The sequence below is a fragment of the Panthera uncia genome, chromosome B4 (genome assembly GCF_023721935.1).
Source record: "Panthera uncia isolate 11264 chromosome B4, Puncia_PCG_1.0, whole genome shotgun sequence".
NCBI classification, from domain to species: domain Eukaryota; kingdom Metazoa; phylum Chordata; class Mammalia; order Carnivora; family Felidae; genus Panthera; species Panthera uncia.
The window spans coordinates 122,712,882-122,731,969 of NC_064809.1; the positions used below are offsets into that span (position 1 = coordinate 122,712,882).

Sequence of the window (19,088 nt, forward strand, 5' to 3'; positions counted from 1 at the left end):
ACTTGTCTTTGCCTACTGATTTAAAATGTCATATTTTCTTTTTTTTTTTTTTTTTTAATTTTTTTATTTATTTTTGGGACAGAGAGAGACAGAGCATGAACGGGGGAGGGGCAGAGAGAGAGGGAGACACAGAATCAGAAACAGGCTCCAGGCTCCGAGCCATCAGCCCAGAGCCTGACGCGGGGCTCGAACTCACGGACCGCGAGATCGTGACCTGGCTGAAGTCGGCCGCTTAACCGACTGCGCCACCCAGGCGCCCCTAAAATGTCATATTTTCATACTAAAATTTTCTGCGTCCTGATCTTTTCTCTAGTCCTTCGAGAATATAACACAGCCTTAACTACCGTCCTGTTATGCTCTACTCTCCAGGGAGTTAAATCCCCCTCACTTTATGTCATTTTGATGGTTGTATAATATCCCATCACACGCACATAATTTTTTTAACCAACCTCTTAATACTAAGCATTTGTTAAATTTCCTATTTTCCAATACCATACAACCTGTAGTTTTGGATTGGATTAAACAAAAATCTCTGCAGCCGTGGCTCAAGTTGTGCAAATTACCCGTCTACCCTTTTCTCTGAACTGTTTAAACAATTAGAACGAATACGCTTTACTGGTCTGAATTATGGGATAATTGGCACCGAATCCGTCCCCTGGTCAACATTATCCGACAGAGACTTCCAAGTGACACCAGGGGGCGCAGTTTCCCAGCTCCGCCTCAGCCACATCCGGGTTCCACCGCAGGTTCGGGCCGGGAGCAGGCGGAACGTTTCTATCACGCCACCAATTAACCTGCGCGGCGGGGACCATTTAGGCCTACGCGCATCGCTCTTACCGGGCGCTGCGGTTTGCTTGGGGCAGCCGAAAGCGGGCGTGGCGGCTCTGCTGGCTTCTCCCTTCGTCGTGAGCAGCACAGCATGGACGTGCTTGCGGAAGAGTTTGGGAACCTGACGCCGGAGCAACTGGCTGCGCCCATCTCCACTGTAGAGGTGAGGGCTGGGCACGCGGAGAGCGGAAGGGGCCGGGAGCGTCCGCAGGAGGCGTTGCCCGAAGAGCTCGCGTGGCGGAGGCGGGGGGGGGGGGGGGGGGGGGGGGGGGCGGCGGCGGCGGCGGCGGCTTCTGCGCATGCTCAGCGCGACGGAGCGGGTCTCTTCCGGAGCGGGCCTCTTCCGGAGCGGGCCGCCGAGTGCACGTGGAGGGGCAGAGCTCGGAGGAGCGGGACAGCCGCCCGCACTCGCGGCCTTCGGCTGGGGTGGGGGTGGGGGCCCTTCAGGGGTCGTGTGTGTCAGGGAAGGATTGGCCCTCGCTCCCACCTAGTGGGACGTAGTGCACGCTCCCGGGTTAGAGGAGACACTGAGGTCCAGGGAGCTTAGGCCACCTTCGTGGGGTCCCGCTTTTGCCGGTGGTGGTGAAAGCAAATCGTCTGAATCCCAGGCTAGTAATCCTTTTAACTTGGAATTCAAGTTTGGGCTTTAGGAGTATTTTAAACGCCCTGGAAATTTACTCACAACACTTTGAAAAAAGAAATTGTGTATCAGAAGTTAGAGATAACTGCCCTCCAGTGAGCTGTCTAGAGAAGTTCAGCTGTGGACGTAGTCTTATTTTCTGGAAAACCACATGTAAACCCTCTGGGCCTCAGAGGCTTTACCGTCATGGAATGGGGGAAATGGAGAAATCGTGAAGGGAAAGCTTTCAGGTAGAGGAACAGGACACTTGAATATTGGTGGGTGACATAGTAGGTCAGACCGCCTGATGTTTTCGAGGAACTACGGTAGTATTAGAGTGAAGAAAAGTGGAGGAAGAGAGATGAAAAATAGGTCGGCGAGGGTCCTGATTATGAAAGGTTTTGATTTTTCATAGACCTCCGAAGGAGCTATGAAATGCTATTGAAGGGATTAAGCTGGAGAGTGACATGATCGGTGAATCTATTGGATTGTAATCTTTTCTTTATATTTGACAGATTAATGAGGTTATGATTAGTCTGTCAGATTCAATACATGAGTGCCTACAACACATTGATGATCATCAGGCAATACTGGATTTTTAACTCTTTAAGAGTTAATAGTAAGAGCCAGCATTTACTGACCACTTGCTATGCGGCAGGTTCTGTTTAAGCCTAATATGCATTGTGTTACTGATTTTCTGAAATAAGCACTATTTTCACCCATTTTGCCAATGAAAGACTGGAGGCCCAGAGAGGTTACATAATTAATCCAGTGTCAGAAAGCTGTTAAGTAGCTGATCTGGATTTTGGACTCTGCCAGTCTGATTTTAGTCTTCATCCTTAAGATGAAAAGACTGCCTTTTCAAAGACCTGAAGGAATAAGCTTAGAGGATTTGTAAATCTTGCCTGACTTCGCACAGCTGTGAAGGGACCAGAACCACAGTTCCAGGCTTCTGATTCAGGAATAAAAATTCCTCTTCCTGACCCCCTGTGTCCAATCCACCATCACATCTTTAGGCTCCTGCCTAGTAAACCCATTCAAGTCTGAAGCTTCATTTCTGCTATTGTCCAATCTGGAACCACTGTCCTGTCCTACTTCCTAGGCTGCCAACTTGTCTCACTCCAACCTGTTCTCTGCTCTGTAGCCAGAGCCATTAGTTTAAATGATCATATTGCTTCCTTGGTTAAAATTCTTCAATCTCTGCCCTGTGCTCTTAGGGCAAAATCTAACGTCTTGACCATGTTTATAAGGCTGTCCTCAGTCGGGTCACTATTTACTTACTTCTCCAGCCTCTTTTCCTACCACTTTCTCCATCCTGCCCTGAGATCTTTCTACTCTACTTTGGATTTTTCTCTCATTCCTCATTATAGATTTACATACAACAAAATGTACAGATACCAAGTGTTCAGTTACATTTGTTTTGACAGTTATGTATACCCAAATAACTACCACTCAGTACAAGATCTAGAACATTTCCATCACCCTAGAAAGTTCCCTTGTGAACCCTTTTGAGTTTATAGCCCAAGCACCTTTACTATTTATTTATTTATTTAAGACAGAGAAAAGGAGAAGGGGGAGGGGAGAGAATGAATGAATCCCAAGCAGGCTCCATGCCCAACGCAGGGCTTGATCCCAAGACCCTGGGATCGTGACCTGGGCCAAAATCAAGAGTAGGATGCCCAACTGACTGAATCACCCAGGCACCCCTCCTCCAAGTGTACTTTTTGATTTCTGTCATCATAGATTAGTTTTGCCTGACTCCCTTCTTTTTGTTAGTAGACTAACTTTTTTTAGAGTAGTTTTAGGGCCGCAGCAAAATTGAGAGGAAGATACAGATCTATATACTCCACAAATCCCCTGCCCCCACATCTCCTCTTTCTTGAAGAATGTTTTTTACTTTCTCCAGATTGTTTGCTTCCCTCCCTGAGCATTCCCTGCCACCCCTTTTTGCTGGACCTGTCTTTTGCTCAGGAGGTGTCCTGAGAATAAAATAAAGTATGAAGAATGCTTGGATCATCAAGAGATTAAAGTATATTCTGTTTAAGAAATCTGTGGTGTATGTGTGTGTGTGTGTGTATATTTATACATACATATACATATGTATGTATATATATATATGTGCATACACATACATGATTTCCATAAAAGTGGTTAAAATTTTAAAATTGTTCTTTTCATTTTGATTTATTTTCTTTTTCTGTGATAAAGTAAGTCATTTTTGGTATATTAAAATAACTTGTTGTAAAAATATTGTGATTGCAGCCACAGAGTTCTGATATTCTTGTTTTGCTTCACAGGAAAAATGGAGGCTGCTTCCAGCATTTTTAAAGGTAATCGTGTAATATTTAATACTAGTGGTTATTTTTCAGATGAGAAAGGGCAAATTCATCTTTTTTCAAAGATTAAATGTTTATCATCAACTAATAATTTTTGACTTTGCACAACTATGTGATTTGTTATATTTTGGAAATACAAGGAATTAGACCATGACTTAACCTATGTCTAAGGTGCTAGTTGGATGAGTGGTAGTCTAATTTTAGAGAAAGGCTGTAGTATATGCAGTAGCACAGTGGTGTTGGCAAAAGTGGTGATGCTCCAGGTGGTCAGAGGTCTCCCAAAGGAGGTGAGACATAAACCACATCTCGGGAGGACAGGATTTAAGCAAGCAAAAAAGGTACAATACTGATAGCATGCCTTGATACAAGTGCTCAAGTGGAGCCTCCATGGCATCTGTAGGGACCAATGACTAGTCTGTTTGGCTGGAATGGATGAGTGGATAGTCACAGAGACCGGTGAATATAAGGTTAGTCTAGGATCTAATTCAATTTTCAAGAGCTTATGCTAAGAAGTAAGGGGTACCACAATGATAGATCATTTGACACCCACTAGGATGGCAGTGATCAAAAAGAAAGGTAACAAGTGTTGATGAGGATGTGGGGAACTTGGAAGTTTCCTGGTGGGAATGTAAAATGTTGCTTTGGACAACAGCCTGGCAGGTCCTCAAATGGCTAAACAGAGTTACCATGTGATCCAGCAATTTTCCTTATTTACTCAAGAGAAATGAAAACACGTCTTCACACAAAAACTTGTACACAAATGTTCATAGTGGCCAAAAAATGGACACAACCCAAATGACGATCCACTGATGGATGGATAAATAATATGGTTTATCCATACGGTGGACTATTATTTGGCTGTAAGAAATCAAGTGCTGGTTTACTACAGCGTGGATGGGTGTTGAAAGCATGTTAAATGAAAGAATGGAGACTTGAAAAATGAGTAGAGTCTTATCTGACTTAGTTCTGTGTTACAGGCAGAAGAGAGAGTGCTGGGAGGGGATGCGGGGGAAGCTGTCAGGGTCGGAATTCTGACCAGATTTGAAAGCCATGTTAAGGACTTTGGCTTTTCTTCTAACAGCAATAGGAAGCTATCTGAGAGGTTTTAAGAAGAGTGACCAAGAATGAAATAAAGTTGTAATAAGGTCAAGGGAAACCTTTTTTTAGTTGTAACTCTTTTGTTTTTTTTTAAAGAAACTATATATAAGCAGAGGAGAAAGGGTGATTTATCATTCAAAAAAAGAGGACACAATTGGTGGCACAAGGTCCAAGAAGAGATGGAGGGTTCAATACAGACATAAGATTGGTTATTTAATTCATTTGTTCATTCATTCATTCATGCATTTATTCAAAGTTGGGATTCTCCTTTACTCGCACCACCTTGACATTTATTTGTCCAAGAATAAAGGTATGATGATTTTAGTATATAACTGGAGACAGGAACACAAAGCTTATGAGGCTGCCAGTGCTGTTGGTCAACAGAATCAAGGCTCTGTTCTTGGGCTGGGATGGCACCTGTGAAGAGGGACAAACATACTTAGTTTCGTACAAGTACCGGATTGGGTGTGTTTGACTTAATAGCATTGCTTTACGAAGATAAAAATTACCTTTTGCGTTTTAAGTTGATGAGTCTGTAAGGTGGCCTTGATTTTTTTATAGTGGTGGTGTAATATCCAGAATGAGGGAGGCAGTGGCCCCATGGTGTGTTGGTCAGACTGTTGAGAACATTGTCCATGAGTTCAGGGTGCCCGTGTTAGGAGGAACACTGACCAACTGGAGCATGCCCAGGAGCAGGCCATCTGCTGTCGAAGGGTCTGGAAAGCGTGCATGTGAGACATAGTTGAATAGTTCCTGTTTGGCCTGGACATGACAACATGAAGGAGAGTTACAGTAAATAAACAGACTGTCGAGAGCAGGCCTTTCTCTCCAGAAGGACAGTTAAGTCCAAGGGCTGGAAAACTGGAGGAAGGCAGACCTCAGATCAACATAAGGTTGAATTTCTTCCCCCAATAATTAGGACTGCTTCTGAATGGGATGGTTTCTTTGTAAACCAGTGAGATCCCAAAAAGGAAGTGTAATTAAAGCAAAGGCTCTATGATTATGTGTTAGGAATGTTCTAGCAGTGCTGAACTCAATTGTGCTTGAAGATTAATACTAAAAAAAGAGAATACATACGGTCCTTTTAAATTCTGACATTTTGGAGTCTTTGTTATTGTTTCAGTGTTTTCAGTAGCAGGACATGTAGTATCTCTGCAAATTCAAAGTATGCAGAGAAAATCTTGCCTTATTTGTTAGCTTATGGAGAGTCGTTAGGTATATTCAGATATTCCTATCTTGAATTCCAAGTGTCGGGCTGATTCTCAAGGAGGAAAATTTGAGGGGTATTAGTAGGATGGGGGAGAGATGGAATGAGGACACATACGTGTAAAATTCTAAGTGAAATTCATGGATTTTTTTTTCTGTCTTTGGTTTTGAGAAAAATCTGAAGAAATCTGTGGTTAGAGTCGGTAACATAGGGTGTTAATTTGTCACTAACCTACTTTTTATTTTTTGTCTGTTTAGGTGAAAGGCCTCGTGAAACAGCATATAGATTCATTCAACTATTTCATTAATGTGGAGGTAAGCAGCAGGGCCTAGAAGTAGAGAGAGGGGCGCCTGGTTGGCTCAGTTGGTGGAACATGCGACTTCTGATCTCAGGGTCATGAGTTGGAGCCCCATGTTGGATGTGGAGCCTACTTAAAAAAAAAAAGTAGAGAGGAGAATTGATTTAAGCTAGAGACATTCCTAATGGTGTTCTTTTCCCTACAGATAAAGAAGATAATGAAAGCCAATGAAAAGGTTACAAGTGATGCTGACCCCATGTGGTACTTGAAGTAAGGAACCAACTACTCTTGATTTGCTACTTTGATTACGTCTAACATTTTTTAAAGTGAATGTGGTTGTTACCAAAACGCTATGAAAATAACTCTCCTTATCTGTTTAATAAGGAGGTAATTGTCAAGTGCTCAGTTTTGAATCAGTAAACTAATTATAACAAGTAGAGTTAATGGTTGAGAAGTACTGAAACTATTAAGGTTTAAACATTTTTTAGAACAATATTGAACTGCAAGAAAAATTACCGAAGTAATAGAGTTCCATATTATCCTGCACGCAGCCTATGCTGATATTAACATCATACAGAACCATACCATAATTAGCAAACCCAGGAAATTAGCACTGATAATAATACTGTCAACTAATCTACATGTCTTATTTCCAGTTTTCCCGCTCAAGTCTTTTTTTTCAGGCCCAGGATTCCGTCCAGGGCTCTACGTGATGATTAGTTCTCAGGTCTCTCCTTAGTCTCCCCAAGCCTGTGACTGTTCCTCACACTTCCTTGGTCTTTTATCACCTTGTCACTTTTGAAGAATTTTGATCCAGCGTTTTGTAGGAAGCTCTTCAGTCTGAGTTTGTATGATGTTTGCTCATGATTCGATTGGGTTGTGCATTTTTGGCACAGAAGTAACGTTTCGTGCCATTCTCACTGCATCATGTCAGGGTACAGGTGTCAGTATATTTTACTATTGGTGGTTTTAACTTTTCACTTGATTAAGATGGTATATGCAGGTTCGTCCACTATAAAGTTACTATTTTTCTTTTTGTAATAAGTGCCTTGGGGGGAGATCCTTTGATTGATACTATGCAAATACCTACTAACTTTAGCCTGCAAGGACAGGTCTTACAAGTTATTGCTGTGTATTTGCCTGTTGGTGAGGATTTCTTGCTATCGCTCCTTATCCAGTAATACTGGAATTCTGTTGTAAAGAAGAGCTTTTTCTTCCCTTTATTTATCTCTTTAACTTTATTTATATTAATGTGAACTCTTGTATATTTTAATCTATGGATCGTAATCCAGCGGTATCATTTTATTGCTTAACTTGTCCCAGCTTTGCCCAAGGGAGAGGCTTCAGGTTGATTTCCATGTCCTTTTGGCACACTGCTGCTTATTTTCAAGCACTCCTTTACTTTCTGGCACCATGAGATGTGGTTGATCTGGTATTTTCCCTGTCTTAGCCTGGAATCCACTATTTTCCCAAGAAGCCCTACTCTCTTTTCTTTGGATAATAGTGTTTAAAAACCAAGATAGGGATACTAAAGCCTTGGTAGGCAGAGTAAGGAAATATATGTGTATATACTAACCTTTGCATCCACACATCAATATTTCTACGTCTTACTCATTTTTACATATATTTTTAAAATCCCACTGTACGAACACCTCCTGTTTCAGTCCACCTCTGCAGGACTCATTCTAACTAACCTCTTTCCTTATTTGTAACTTTTATGTCTAAAATGAGAAACCTGGCTCTCATTGACCACTCTATTTTTACTTATTTATTCAATCCTAGAATATACGTAGTTTCAGAATAGCTAACTCATACCTCTGTGAGAATAAAATTTAATTAGAGTACAATATCCGTGTATTGCTTCTTTGTCTTTATCTTTACAATATCCAAGCAACATGCTGTTTCCAAAGCTACTTAGATTTGTCATTTCCTTTCTCACCTTCTCAGGGCAGTTAGTTATGCATTTGTAAGGCAGGAAGGTTTGTTTTCCATTTTGGGTCCCCTTCTGCATCCTGATAGGTTTTAATTATGCATTTAACTTTTGGACTATGTGAAACATGGTTGTAAGAGTGAGAGCTATATAAAAAAGTATTTTCGGGGAATTGTCACTCCATTCCCAGTTCTTTCCACACTGTTGCCAGACTCCCAGTAGGTAACCAATCTCCTTAGTTTCTGTTTTCTTCCTGTGTTTCTTTTGCCATAACGAGCATATACAGATGGTCCCTGACTTACAGTGCTTCAGCGTAAGAATTTTTCAACTTAACGATGGTGTGAAAGCTATACGCATTCATAGAAGTTGTACTTTGAATTTTGAATTTTGATCTTTTCCCAGGTTAGCAACATGCAGTACAATCCCGTCTTGTGATGCTGGGTGGCGACAGCCACAGCTCCCCAGTCGGCCCCGCAGTCACCAGGGTCAACAACGATACAGTTACGATCCTTCTGTTTTTCACTTTTTGTACATATTCAGTGAATTCCATGAGATATTTAACATTGTATTTTAAAACAGGCTCTGTGTTCTATGATCTTGCCCAAATGTAAGCTAATGTAATTTTTCTGAGCACGTTTAAGATAGGCTAAGCTAAGCTGTGATGGTTGGTAGGTTATGTATATTAAATGAATTTTCAACTTAACAACTTTTCAACTTATGTTGGGTTTATTGGGCTGTAGCCAGACTGTAGGTCAAGGAAGAGCTGTATCTTTTTTCCTCTTATAACCTCTTCTTTCTTGTATGAATAATAGCTCTTTTCATTAAATAATCATCTTCAGGGAGCTATCTTTCCAGTATTTTTTAAAAAGAGATTTATAGCAATTTCTTTAAAAATACTCTGATAGTATTTTCCTTCCTTTGTAGAACTGTACGTACTATGACTTCAAGATCTTCCAATTACAATTTTTAATTTGTCGTTCTTAGCAAGATAAGTATTTGTCAAAGTGTAATCTTTGCATTTGGGAGGAAAATAGCTTGTTTATATGTTTGTTGAAAAGCTGTAACTGGTAATGGAATAATTTGCTTTTCAGATATCTTAATATCTATGTCGGGCTCCCTGATGTTGAAGAAAGCTTCAATGTAACTAGACCAGTATCCCCCCATGAGGTAATTATCTACCTTACCATGATTGAATTTGTTTGCCTTAACTCAGAGTCTGTGCCCTTAATATATGTTCTTGAAATGACTTTAAAATAGGGGAAAATATCTCTTATGAGACAAAGCTAACCAAAATAAATTAGCACTTGTATAATACTATATTAGGAAACAATTCTGCAGTGTTTAGTTTTTCATTTAATCCTAGTTAATCTGTGCTGTCATATAGGTATGTCTCCTGTTCGTGTCCTGTTCTAAGCTTTTGGGCAGCCTTCCCCCTGCCCGCACTTGTTCCCTGCCCCAGCCAGCCACTTGTGCCTGGTACAGTGTGCTGTCCATCTGCACAGGTGACTGAGCACATGTTTTGAGGGTCAGCAAGCATTGTGTTAGGCAGAGGAGACCAAGGACAGGGGCTCACAGACCATTAGAAGAGATAGGTGGGTAGGAAGAAAATTTAATTACCAGGATTTTAGCAGAGCTACAGACAAAGGGTTGTGGAACAGGTCTGTTGGCTTTTAACACATTCCACATTCTTCTTGAAATTCTTCTACTTGGTGTCCATAATTGGGAATTGATTCAGGAAAGAAAATGATTTTTGTAGATTTATCTAGTTTGTGTCGATGTAGAACTAAAATGTAAAGCAATTAGGGAAAGTAGCAGAGTAATCTTCATTAAACAAGTAAGTTAGAAAGTTAGGGTTGTTGTCTGAACATTGTTAAACAGGAAGTACGATCAAGTAACCAGATATTTCACACAGGTAAATTTTGTTACTTAATCACTGAGTTTCGAGTGTCAGTTGAACATTTGTCTTGTGCCTCAGCATTGAGAGATATACAAAAGAAATGAGACCCTCTCCTTCCTCAAGGAGCGCATACACTTGTGGAGAGCGTAAACTAACAGAATACTTGAAACAGACACCAGGGCTTGCACACTTGACTGCCTGGAAGGGTAAGATAGGTACAGTAAGTGAAGTTGTGTTGAGGTTTGAAATGTTGGAAAATGTGTGCACCAGTATGGCTTTCCCCGCTTCCCCATTCCTTCTCCATTTGCTGGAGTTTTCTAATTATTTTAGAACTAGGCAGCCAATTAGCAAATTCCACGTCCTTTTCTGAACTACATCACTGAGCGTGAGAAGAGAGAAGGCAAAGTAGTTTGAAGTAGTTTGAGAAGCCTGAGACTGCAGTTGTCATAATTTTTCTTCCTGATGGTGGAGAAAACATACGGGCATTATTGCAGTAAGAGAGAAAGGGCATGAAGATTCTTGGAGGGATTTTGATCCTTGGAGAGATGGGGAGAGTCGGAGAGCAGGTGGGTGGGCAGCCAGGGCACCCACAGCAGGAGGCGGGGCGGGGCGCGGCTGCAGAGCCCCCAGCACAGCCCAGTCCTGTGATAACAGAGAGGCTGAGGGCGGCAGAGGGAGCTCACGGGAGTAGTTTGGGGCCTGTGGAGAGGGTCCCTGTGTTTACCACATCTGTTGAATTTCATTTCCATTTGAAGGAGAAGAGTTTGTTAAAACACACACATGTTTACCTATCATGGGTGTTACATTAGATTTTTAATAAAAATGAGATTCTGTCTGTAAGGTAGCCTGTACCAGGAACTATTCTAAAAATATGTATTTATATCCTTGGGAATTAAAATGATTCTCATTCCCTTTGTACGTAGGAGGAGACCAAGGTGCAGAACTGAAGTGGTACAGCCAGTGTTTGGGCATAGACGGCAGGGTGCACACTCTGAGCCTCTAGGCCACACCGCCTTTGGAGTGGCCTGAAGGAGACAGCTCAATCTAATTAAATATAAAATACTCATCAGTAATAAAGGTATCTAATATTTTTGGATCTCAGGCATTGGGAAAGAAAGGCAGAAAAAGTTTAAACCTAACTGTCTTTGGTTCACTTGAAGCCAGAGGGAGGATTCAGTACCATGAATTGTATGGTTGACGTTCAGAGAGATTCTCTTTTTGAGAGTACAAGCCACCTGATCACCATCAGTAAACAGGGAAGTCGTTGAAGATTTGGTGGAGTGTGCCGTGTCTGACTATGTGGTCACGGCTCAGAGAAGGGCCGAAGATTTGGTGGGGTGTGCCATGTCAGAGCATTTAGTGAGTCATCACCTTGTCAAACTAAGGCACACACCAGTAATCTCCAGAGTTCCCCAAATGATTCAGAAATTGTAATATGATGTCATGAACGATTTGTGCTATAAGATACCACTTGTTAAGGAATTTTGTGAACAGGGGCGTCTGGGTGGCTCAGTTGGTTGGGTGTCCGACTTTGGCTCAGGTCATGATCTCACCGTCCGTGGGTGTGAGCCCTGCATTGGGCTCTGTGCTGACAGCTCAGAGCCTGGAGCCTGTTTCAGATTCTGTGTCTCCCTCTCTCTCTGCCCCTCCCCCGCTCAAGCTCTGTCTCTCAAAAATAAATAAATACTAAAAAAAATTTAAAAACAAAAGAATTTTGTGATACAGTTAGTTTCTGTATGTGTATACTTTAGGTATCATACTGGTTGTTAACCACATTGGTAACTACATTGATTAATTTCCATGGACCCAGTTGTCAAGGAACAGTCTAACTGCTTCAGAGATGGGGAGCAGACTGATGATGGCATCAGATAGTGAGAAGAAAGTCAGTACCAGATTTATTGTTCCATTTTTGGGCTGATAGGGCAGAGATGCTGTGGGGATGTCTAGATCAGTGGCCAGCATCGTTCCTCATGGAGAAGGTAGGCTCCTCACTTCCAGTGCCCTTAAAGCAACACATGGAACAGACCCAGTTCAGCATAGGTCATACTGCTACCAGAGACAGAGTTCTTGGAAGCTTCAGGACTCTTTGATTTCCAGGGAGAAGGAGCACTGACTGTCTGATTCTCTTTCAGTGCCGTCTGCGGGACATGACGTACTCTGCCCCCATCACAGTGGATATTGAATATACCCGAGGCAGCCAAAGAATCATCCGTAATGCCTTACCCATTGGCAGGTGAGAAATGACATCTGAGTTAGAGCCACACTGCCTGCATTCTAGCCCTATGGGGTGACCTTGAGCAAGTACAACAGTTCCCTTTGCCCCATTTCCTCATGTGAAAAATGCGGGAAATGGTGTCTGCTCCATGAGAGTCTTTTCTGGGGATCCAGTGAGTCAGCCGAAGCAGAGCACTCGAGCAGTGTCCAGTGCAATGCTGTGGTGGTTTTTGTTTTTAATTGTGAGATCTTTTCTGTAAAGCTAAGGAAAATGCTTTCATTTCCTTCTGAAATCCAGGCTGTTAGGGAACCATTAGATAAGATAGCATTTCAGTGAACCAGGCTGTTAGGGAACCATTAGATAAGATAGCATTTCTCTATAACTAGGCAAATATACTGACTCATCTGTAGAAATGGACAAAATCCACAATATTGGGAATTTGATAATGGTGTCGGACTTTAAACTTCGTGCAAACCCTTCCTGGCCAAGTGTTTTTTTCACCCTTCAGAAGTGCTAAAGGCATGATAAATATCCACAGGTTCAGTGAATATGCACCATTTGTTGTTCACTTGTGATACACTCTGCTGGGTAGTCCAGTAAATAGAAGATACTTAGATACAACTCCTATTGGCTGTCTTCATTCCCAGTTGCCCAGGAAGGCAGGCTTGAATAGCTGTGGTACCATTTGGTATGTGCTGTGGTAGGTCCAGAGTAATGGAAACACACAGGTTTAACAAATCCTTCCCCCATAGTGTCCTAAAGGAAGGGGCTCTTTGTATTGCTTCTGTCCTCACTCTTCAGTTAGGAAAATAAGTTGGGATATTAGAATATTAATCTTTGTTTTAGCAGGACTGTTTATCAGCGTTAAGACCTTTCCTCTTTCTCATATACAGACCATAGTGTGTCCAGTTAAGTCTTGGATCATTAATAAATTATTACCCAGATTGAATATGGTGAAGGGAGGACTAGAGAGACAGGAGTAAAGCATAACTAGTACGATTTAGGATTTAAATCACAGTTAAGAGGAGGCAAGGAAGGGCATGCATGTAACTAGTGTTTGGTGGACATCTGCCATGTGCCGGACTCCAGGATAGGAGATAGCATTTTTTGCATTCCTTAAAGTGACCTTTGTGAATTAGAGTGCTCATATGTTCCATGCACTGTCTGCATTACAGACATTACCTTGTGTAAGTGTTGTGTGGGGTTTGTTTGAACTAAAAAGATTTCCATTTAATCCAAGTACATCAAATAGCACATGAGAACATTTGCCACAAAGCAACCCCCCATCCCTCCTCCCCCAGTCTTATTCCCAACCTCGTGACCATTTCTCTTATTCTGGTGATCATCCCAGCCAGATCTTTAAACGCTGTGTTTATACCTTTATTTCTTGGTACGTCAACTTTAGACACTATTTATTACAAATTCTGAATTTCTCTGTTTTAGCCTGAAAATATCCTTAAGTGGACCTCTTTCTGAATGGTGACTTCACAGAACGCACAAATTAGCTTGATGGGGACTTTCGACACTTTGCACATGCCCCTCCGCTGTCCTCTGTAAATTGCAGGTGTGCAGCTATCTGTCCAGTCATCTTCCCTTGTTGGCAAGCGGCCTTTTCTTCTCTCTGGCTTTTAAATCTTTGTCTTTGATGATTGTATCTTGACTGCTGTGTGTTTTGATGTGGCTTTCCTTTTATGTATTCTGAGTAGATAGGATTGTGTGAGTTTATGGCTTTCATACATTTTTGAAAGTCCATAGCCACTATGCTCTCTTTGAATAGGACATCTTGCCCATTGTGTGTGTTTTCTCCATCTAGAATCTGATTAGATGCCTGTGAGACCTCTTCACTCTGTCCTTTCCCTCTTATGCTCTGTGATACATTTCTTCCCTCTGTCTTTCTGAAATATGTTCTCAATAATTTCTTCAGCTCTCTTTTAATTCAATAATTCTGTCTGCAGCAGTGGCAGATCTATTATTCAGTCTATTCATAGATTTTTGAATTAATATTTTTCATGTAGAAGTCTTGTGTAGTTCTTTCTTAAGATTGCCTGGTAAGTCCTGATAGTCTCTCGTTTCTTACTTTGATTCATTGTGGTATTTCTGCGTAACAAATGAGGGTCCCTTTGTTGACCATGAGTGAAGAGTTGCTGCCGTTTCTGAAGACCAAAGTTTGTCTGCAAAGTTTGAGGAAAACCAACATTGGAGTTTTTGTTATCTGAACTAGAAGAGCAATTATCTGAGGAAATACTTCATTTCACTTGGCTCTTGATGTAACTACCCCTCCTCTGCCTTTTCTAAAATGTGAAAGACGAAAGCAGACCCGTTCGTGACATTTTGCCAGTGACAGTCTTTATGTGATATTTTCTTTTACTTTCAACAGAATGCCCATAATGCTGCGTAGTTCAAACTGTGTTCTTACAGGGAAGACGCCAGCAGAATTTGCCAAACTGAATGAATGTCCTTTAGATCCAGGTATGTGTGATTCCTTGGATTGTCTCCTGCTCTCCCACCCTTTTTTGGGCTTGCTTTTGCTGTTGGCTTTAACATTTTTTCTGAAAAACAATACCCACCTGAACTTGGACAAAACTGTGTTCACAGAACGTCTGGAAATTTGGCCCCAACTTTATTCTGAGGTCAACATTTCTAAAAGGAGTACTGTTTCCTCTTTGATTGCAGGTTTGAAACTTTAACATTCCAACATGTGTTTTATTGTTACGGTTTGTCACACTTTTGTCTCTGCCCCATGATTTCTTTTGGTATGCGTAGAAATTCAAGAATAATCTTATGAAGTTACTTGTTTAGCTAGGTGGAAAAAAGTTCACTTCAGCCTATTTTAAATGCAATAAAGGGGCAAGAACCAAAAGTCTTTTGTTAAAATTTTAAAAAATTATATGTTTGTACTCATTTCTAGGCAGTTTATTTTGTAAAGTTTCAAGCTTAGCACTTAACAGAAAAATATTTAATTCCTTAATTCACGTTGACTTAATTTGTAGTTGCTTTACTCTATTCCTTTAAAGTTACACTGGTGTAGAATCATAGAAGATTTTGAAAGAGGTTAACAAAGAACAAGACTTTCCTAGACTATAACAAAATGGTGCATAAGTCAATATATTGCTTTTTTTGTTTATATTCTGAAATTAAAATGAAGTCCACTTTATTTTATTCTGAATTGTATGCAAAAAAAGCTATGATAATGTTTTATGGGTTTTATTGAGTATAGAAATTTTAGGAAACATAATCTTAGTCTACTGTTGTCACTGATTTGTTAGAAAAGGTAGGCAATTTTGAATTTATATTGAAGATTGTTGCTTATTTCTGTGCTTAAGAAATCTGAAGACTATTTAACACATTTTTTTCATTCACTCTTGTGTCTGTCAGATGCTGATAATATGTATGCCAGTAAGATCTGTTCCCTGTCTTCAAGTTTATTTTCTTGTAGCGCATTTTTATAAAATCATTTGCTGATATGGTCATCAGTTCATAAAACGGTATCAGCAAACCCCTTCTAATCGAGTGTTGGCCAGTGCCATGGAGCAGAAGGTCACAGTCGTTACTAAATCACACTGTCAGAAGAACAGGTGGTGAAACTTTTCTTGTTTCCTTTTGGCAGGTGGCTACTTCATCGTTAAAGGAGTAGAAAAAGTGATTCTAATCCAAGAGCAGCTATCTAAGAACAGGATCATTGTGGAGGCTGACAGGAAAGGGGCTGTTGGTGCTTCAGTTACCAGGTACGGAAAGCAGGGATGGTATTAACGGAATTATCAGTATTTCTTAACATCATACGATTGTCTTTCAGGACAAAGGTAGCCAGTTATGTCTGGTAACAGGCAGCAAAATACTTATCTAACTGTTCAGTTTATTGTGTGAGGAGTATTGATGTAAAATTTTTAGCAATGAAAAGTGTGTAAGACCTTGGTCGAAAGGCCACTAGTTATTTTATTCAAGTTGAATTTTGTTGCATTAAAGGAACTTTGAAAAAAGAAATAATAAAACCACTCTTCAGTTTTCCATGTTGTTTTTACTCTTTGATCATTCTACATGTGTATTCCTACATTGAATATAATCACAGATTACTTTATATTTAATATTTTTTGGATTCTGTCATGGACTTAACATCTTATTGTTAGTGTTCTTAACCATCCTCTTTCACAGCATACTCCTTTTCCTACAGCAGCATCTCTTGTGTCCTGTAATTTCTTTTCACTAATTTATTGTCACTGGTAACTTGAAATTTGCAAATTAATGAGTTTTGGGAATAAAAAATATCGTAGCATAGTTATGATGTCTGTATACAATAGTTTGTCTTCTGATGACCTGTAATGAATTGCTTAACTCAGACTTTGTGCCCCTTTCTGATGGAGAGGCAGCTAACAATAGTGGCCGTTTATTGAGCAGTCAGTAGGAGCCAGGCAGAGTAACGGTGCTCTACATTATTTGTCCCCTCAGCCCTCCAAGATAAGTGAGCTTATCTCCATTTTACTGCTGAGTAACAGGCCTTGGGCTCAGGGTCCTACTGATCGGAAGAGGTAGCCAGCATTTGAACCCAGATCTAATAATTCTGCGACCCATGTCTTCCTATTTTACTACTTTTTGGAACCAGGGATTTGGGATTTGAATCCCAAAGTTGTTCAGTAGCTACGAGGCACTTGGGTGGGCAATTACACATCTTCTCTAAGCCTTTGTTTCCTCATACGTGATTTGGAGACACTACTTCAAAGTAAGTATTAGTATGTAGGATATGAGAGCCAGTATAAGTGGGGTGGGTATGTAACATCACATGTATGTAACAGGTGATCAGTAGGAGTTACTATTGTGACTGATTAAGCTTGGAGCTGTTATTGGTTTTTTTAATGTTTATTTTTGAGAGAGAGAGAATGTAAGCTGGGAGAGGCAGAGGGAGAGGGAGACACAGAAGCTGAAGCAGGCTCTAGGCTCCAAGCTGTCAGCACAGAGCCCAGTGTGGGGCTCAAGCCTGCAAACTGCAAGATCATGATCTAAGCCGAAGTCGGACGCTTTACGTCGACTGAGCCACCCAGGCATCCCTGGTTTGGGTTTTTAAAAAAATTTTTTTAATTGTTTTTAAGTTTATTTTCTTTGAGAGAGAGAGCACATGCACGCATGTGAGTGAGTGAAGGACAGCACAGAACCTAGCACAGGGCTCAAACCCATGAACCATGAGATCATGACCTGAGCCGAAACCAAGAGTCAGATGCTTAACCGACTGAGCCACCCAGGTGTGCCAGAAATGTTTTTAGATCCATTGGTAATTTTGTAGTTAATAGAGATACCAATAAAAAGGGATTTCTTCGTTTCTTTTGGCTTCAATGTATAATAAGAGTGTAGATATATTTTACTGAATTGTTGATTTAAACACTCCTAGTACATAGGGGCTCATTTTGAGGTTTATCTTTGGAAATGTATAAAATTGCTCATGAATATACCCCACACTGAATCAAAGCAATTCAGGTGGAATCAAAGTGAAGTAAATCAGAATGAATTGGTGAGTGTCACTCGTTGACCCACAAAACTTTCACCATAATCTCAAAGCTAAAGAAACATCGTAGTAGATTTTAAATATTCATGGAAGTGGCGAGTTGTGCATTGTTAAAAGGCATCTGTTAGGAAAGACCTTTCAGATGGTTATTGATTGGTGAACCTTATTGATCATTGCTGTTGCATGCGACTAGCTTGAAACCAGGCAGGGACACAGTTTAACCAACTTTTGTTTCCCTGTAGCTCTACCCATGAGAAAAAAAGCAGAACCAATATGGCTGTAAAGCAAGGTCGATTTTATTTGCGGCACAATACTTTGTCAGAGGATATTCCCATTGTAATCATATTTAAGGTAAGGCTGCAGGTACCTACTGGAAATTGTTTTCATACGTTTCATACGTTTGTCTTCATACGTAATTAGAAATTTGGAGGATAAAGAGTTCTAGGAATAGAAAGATTTGTGGCATAGATAAATTGTCAGGTATGTAATATATTTTAAATTGAAAGCTACTAAGATCAGGATTCAGATATTAAAAAATACTATTTTTTAGTAGCTACACAATTAAAAACTTCAAGGGTGTAAAGTGAGAAGTAAACCTTCCACCCACCCATACCTAACCACCTAGTTGTTCTACCCAGGAACACCACTGTTACTGGTTTCTTGTGCATCTTTCTAAAGACAGTCTGTGCCTGTACTAGCACATGAGTACATGCTAGAGTTCTGTTCTGTTTTTTACTTGCATGCATTACACACCATTTTTCATTTAGCTTGTTTTCTTTTTTGCAACTTCTGTCTTGGAGATTGTGTTATTAGTTGGTACAGAGCTACCGCATTCTGTTTGACAAACTGTTCTATCGTGGCTGTACCACAGTTTCCTTAATCATCCCTCCATCGGTGGATACACACATCTCTTGCTGTTATAGAAATGCTGTAGCATCACGTTATACAGGGGCAGGGGTATCTGTAGGCTGAATTCCTAGCAGTAGACTTTTCTAGGTCAAAGAGTTTAAGTTTTTTTTTGTTTTTTGTTTTTAGTGTTTATTTTTGAGAGAGAAAGAATGTGCATGTGGGAAAGGCAGAGAGAGAGGGAAAGGGAACAGAGGATCTGAAGCGGGCTCCACTTCTCACTGACAGCAAAGAGTTGGATGGTGGGGCTGGAACCCACAAAC

At 40.7% G+C, this 19,088-nt stretch overlaps 1 protein-coding gene across 1 annotated transcript in view; it reads left to right on the plus strand.

Annotated features, from left to right (window-relative positions):
• The first annotated feature begins 911 nt into the window (after nucleotides 1–911).
• POLR3B (RNA polymerase III subunit B) overlaps nucleotides 912–19,088 on the plus strand; it is a 103,684-nt gene continuing 85,507 nt past the window's right edge. The window contains exons 1-9 of the mRNA XM_049626230.1: nucleotides 912–991; nucleotides 3,745–3,777; nucleotides 6,346–6,402; nucleotides 6,592–6,656; nucleotides 9,408–9,483; nucleotides 12,346–12,446; nucleotides 14,806–14,897; nucleotides 16,036–16,153; nucleotides 18,162–18,270. Of these exons, the coding sequence (XP_049482187.1) occupies nucleotides 920–991; nucleotides 3,745–3,777; nucleotides 6,346–6,402; nucleotides 6,592–6,656; nucleotides 9,408–9,483; nucleotides 12,346–12,446; nucleotides 14,806–14,897; nucleotides 16,036–16,153; nucleotides 18,162–18,270 (723 nt within the window). The 5' untranslated portion in view covers nucleotides 912–919. The remainder of the gene's footprint in view (nucleotides 992–3,744; nucleotides 3,778–6,345; nucleotides 6,403–6,591; nucleotides 6,657–9,407; nucleotides 9,484–12,345; nucleotides 12,447–14,805; nucleotides 14,898–16,035; nucleotides 16,154–18,161; nucleotides 18,271–19,088) is intronic.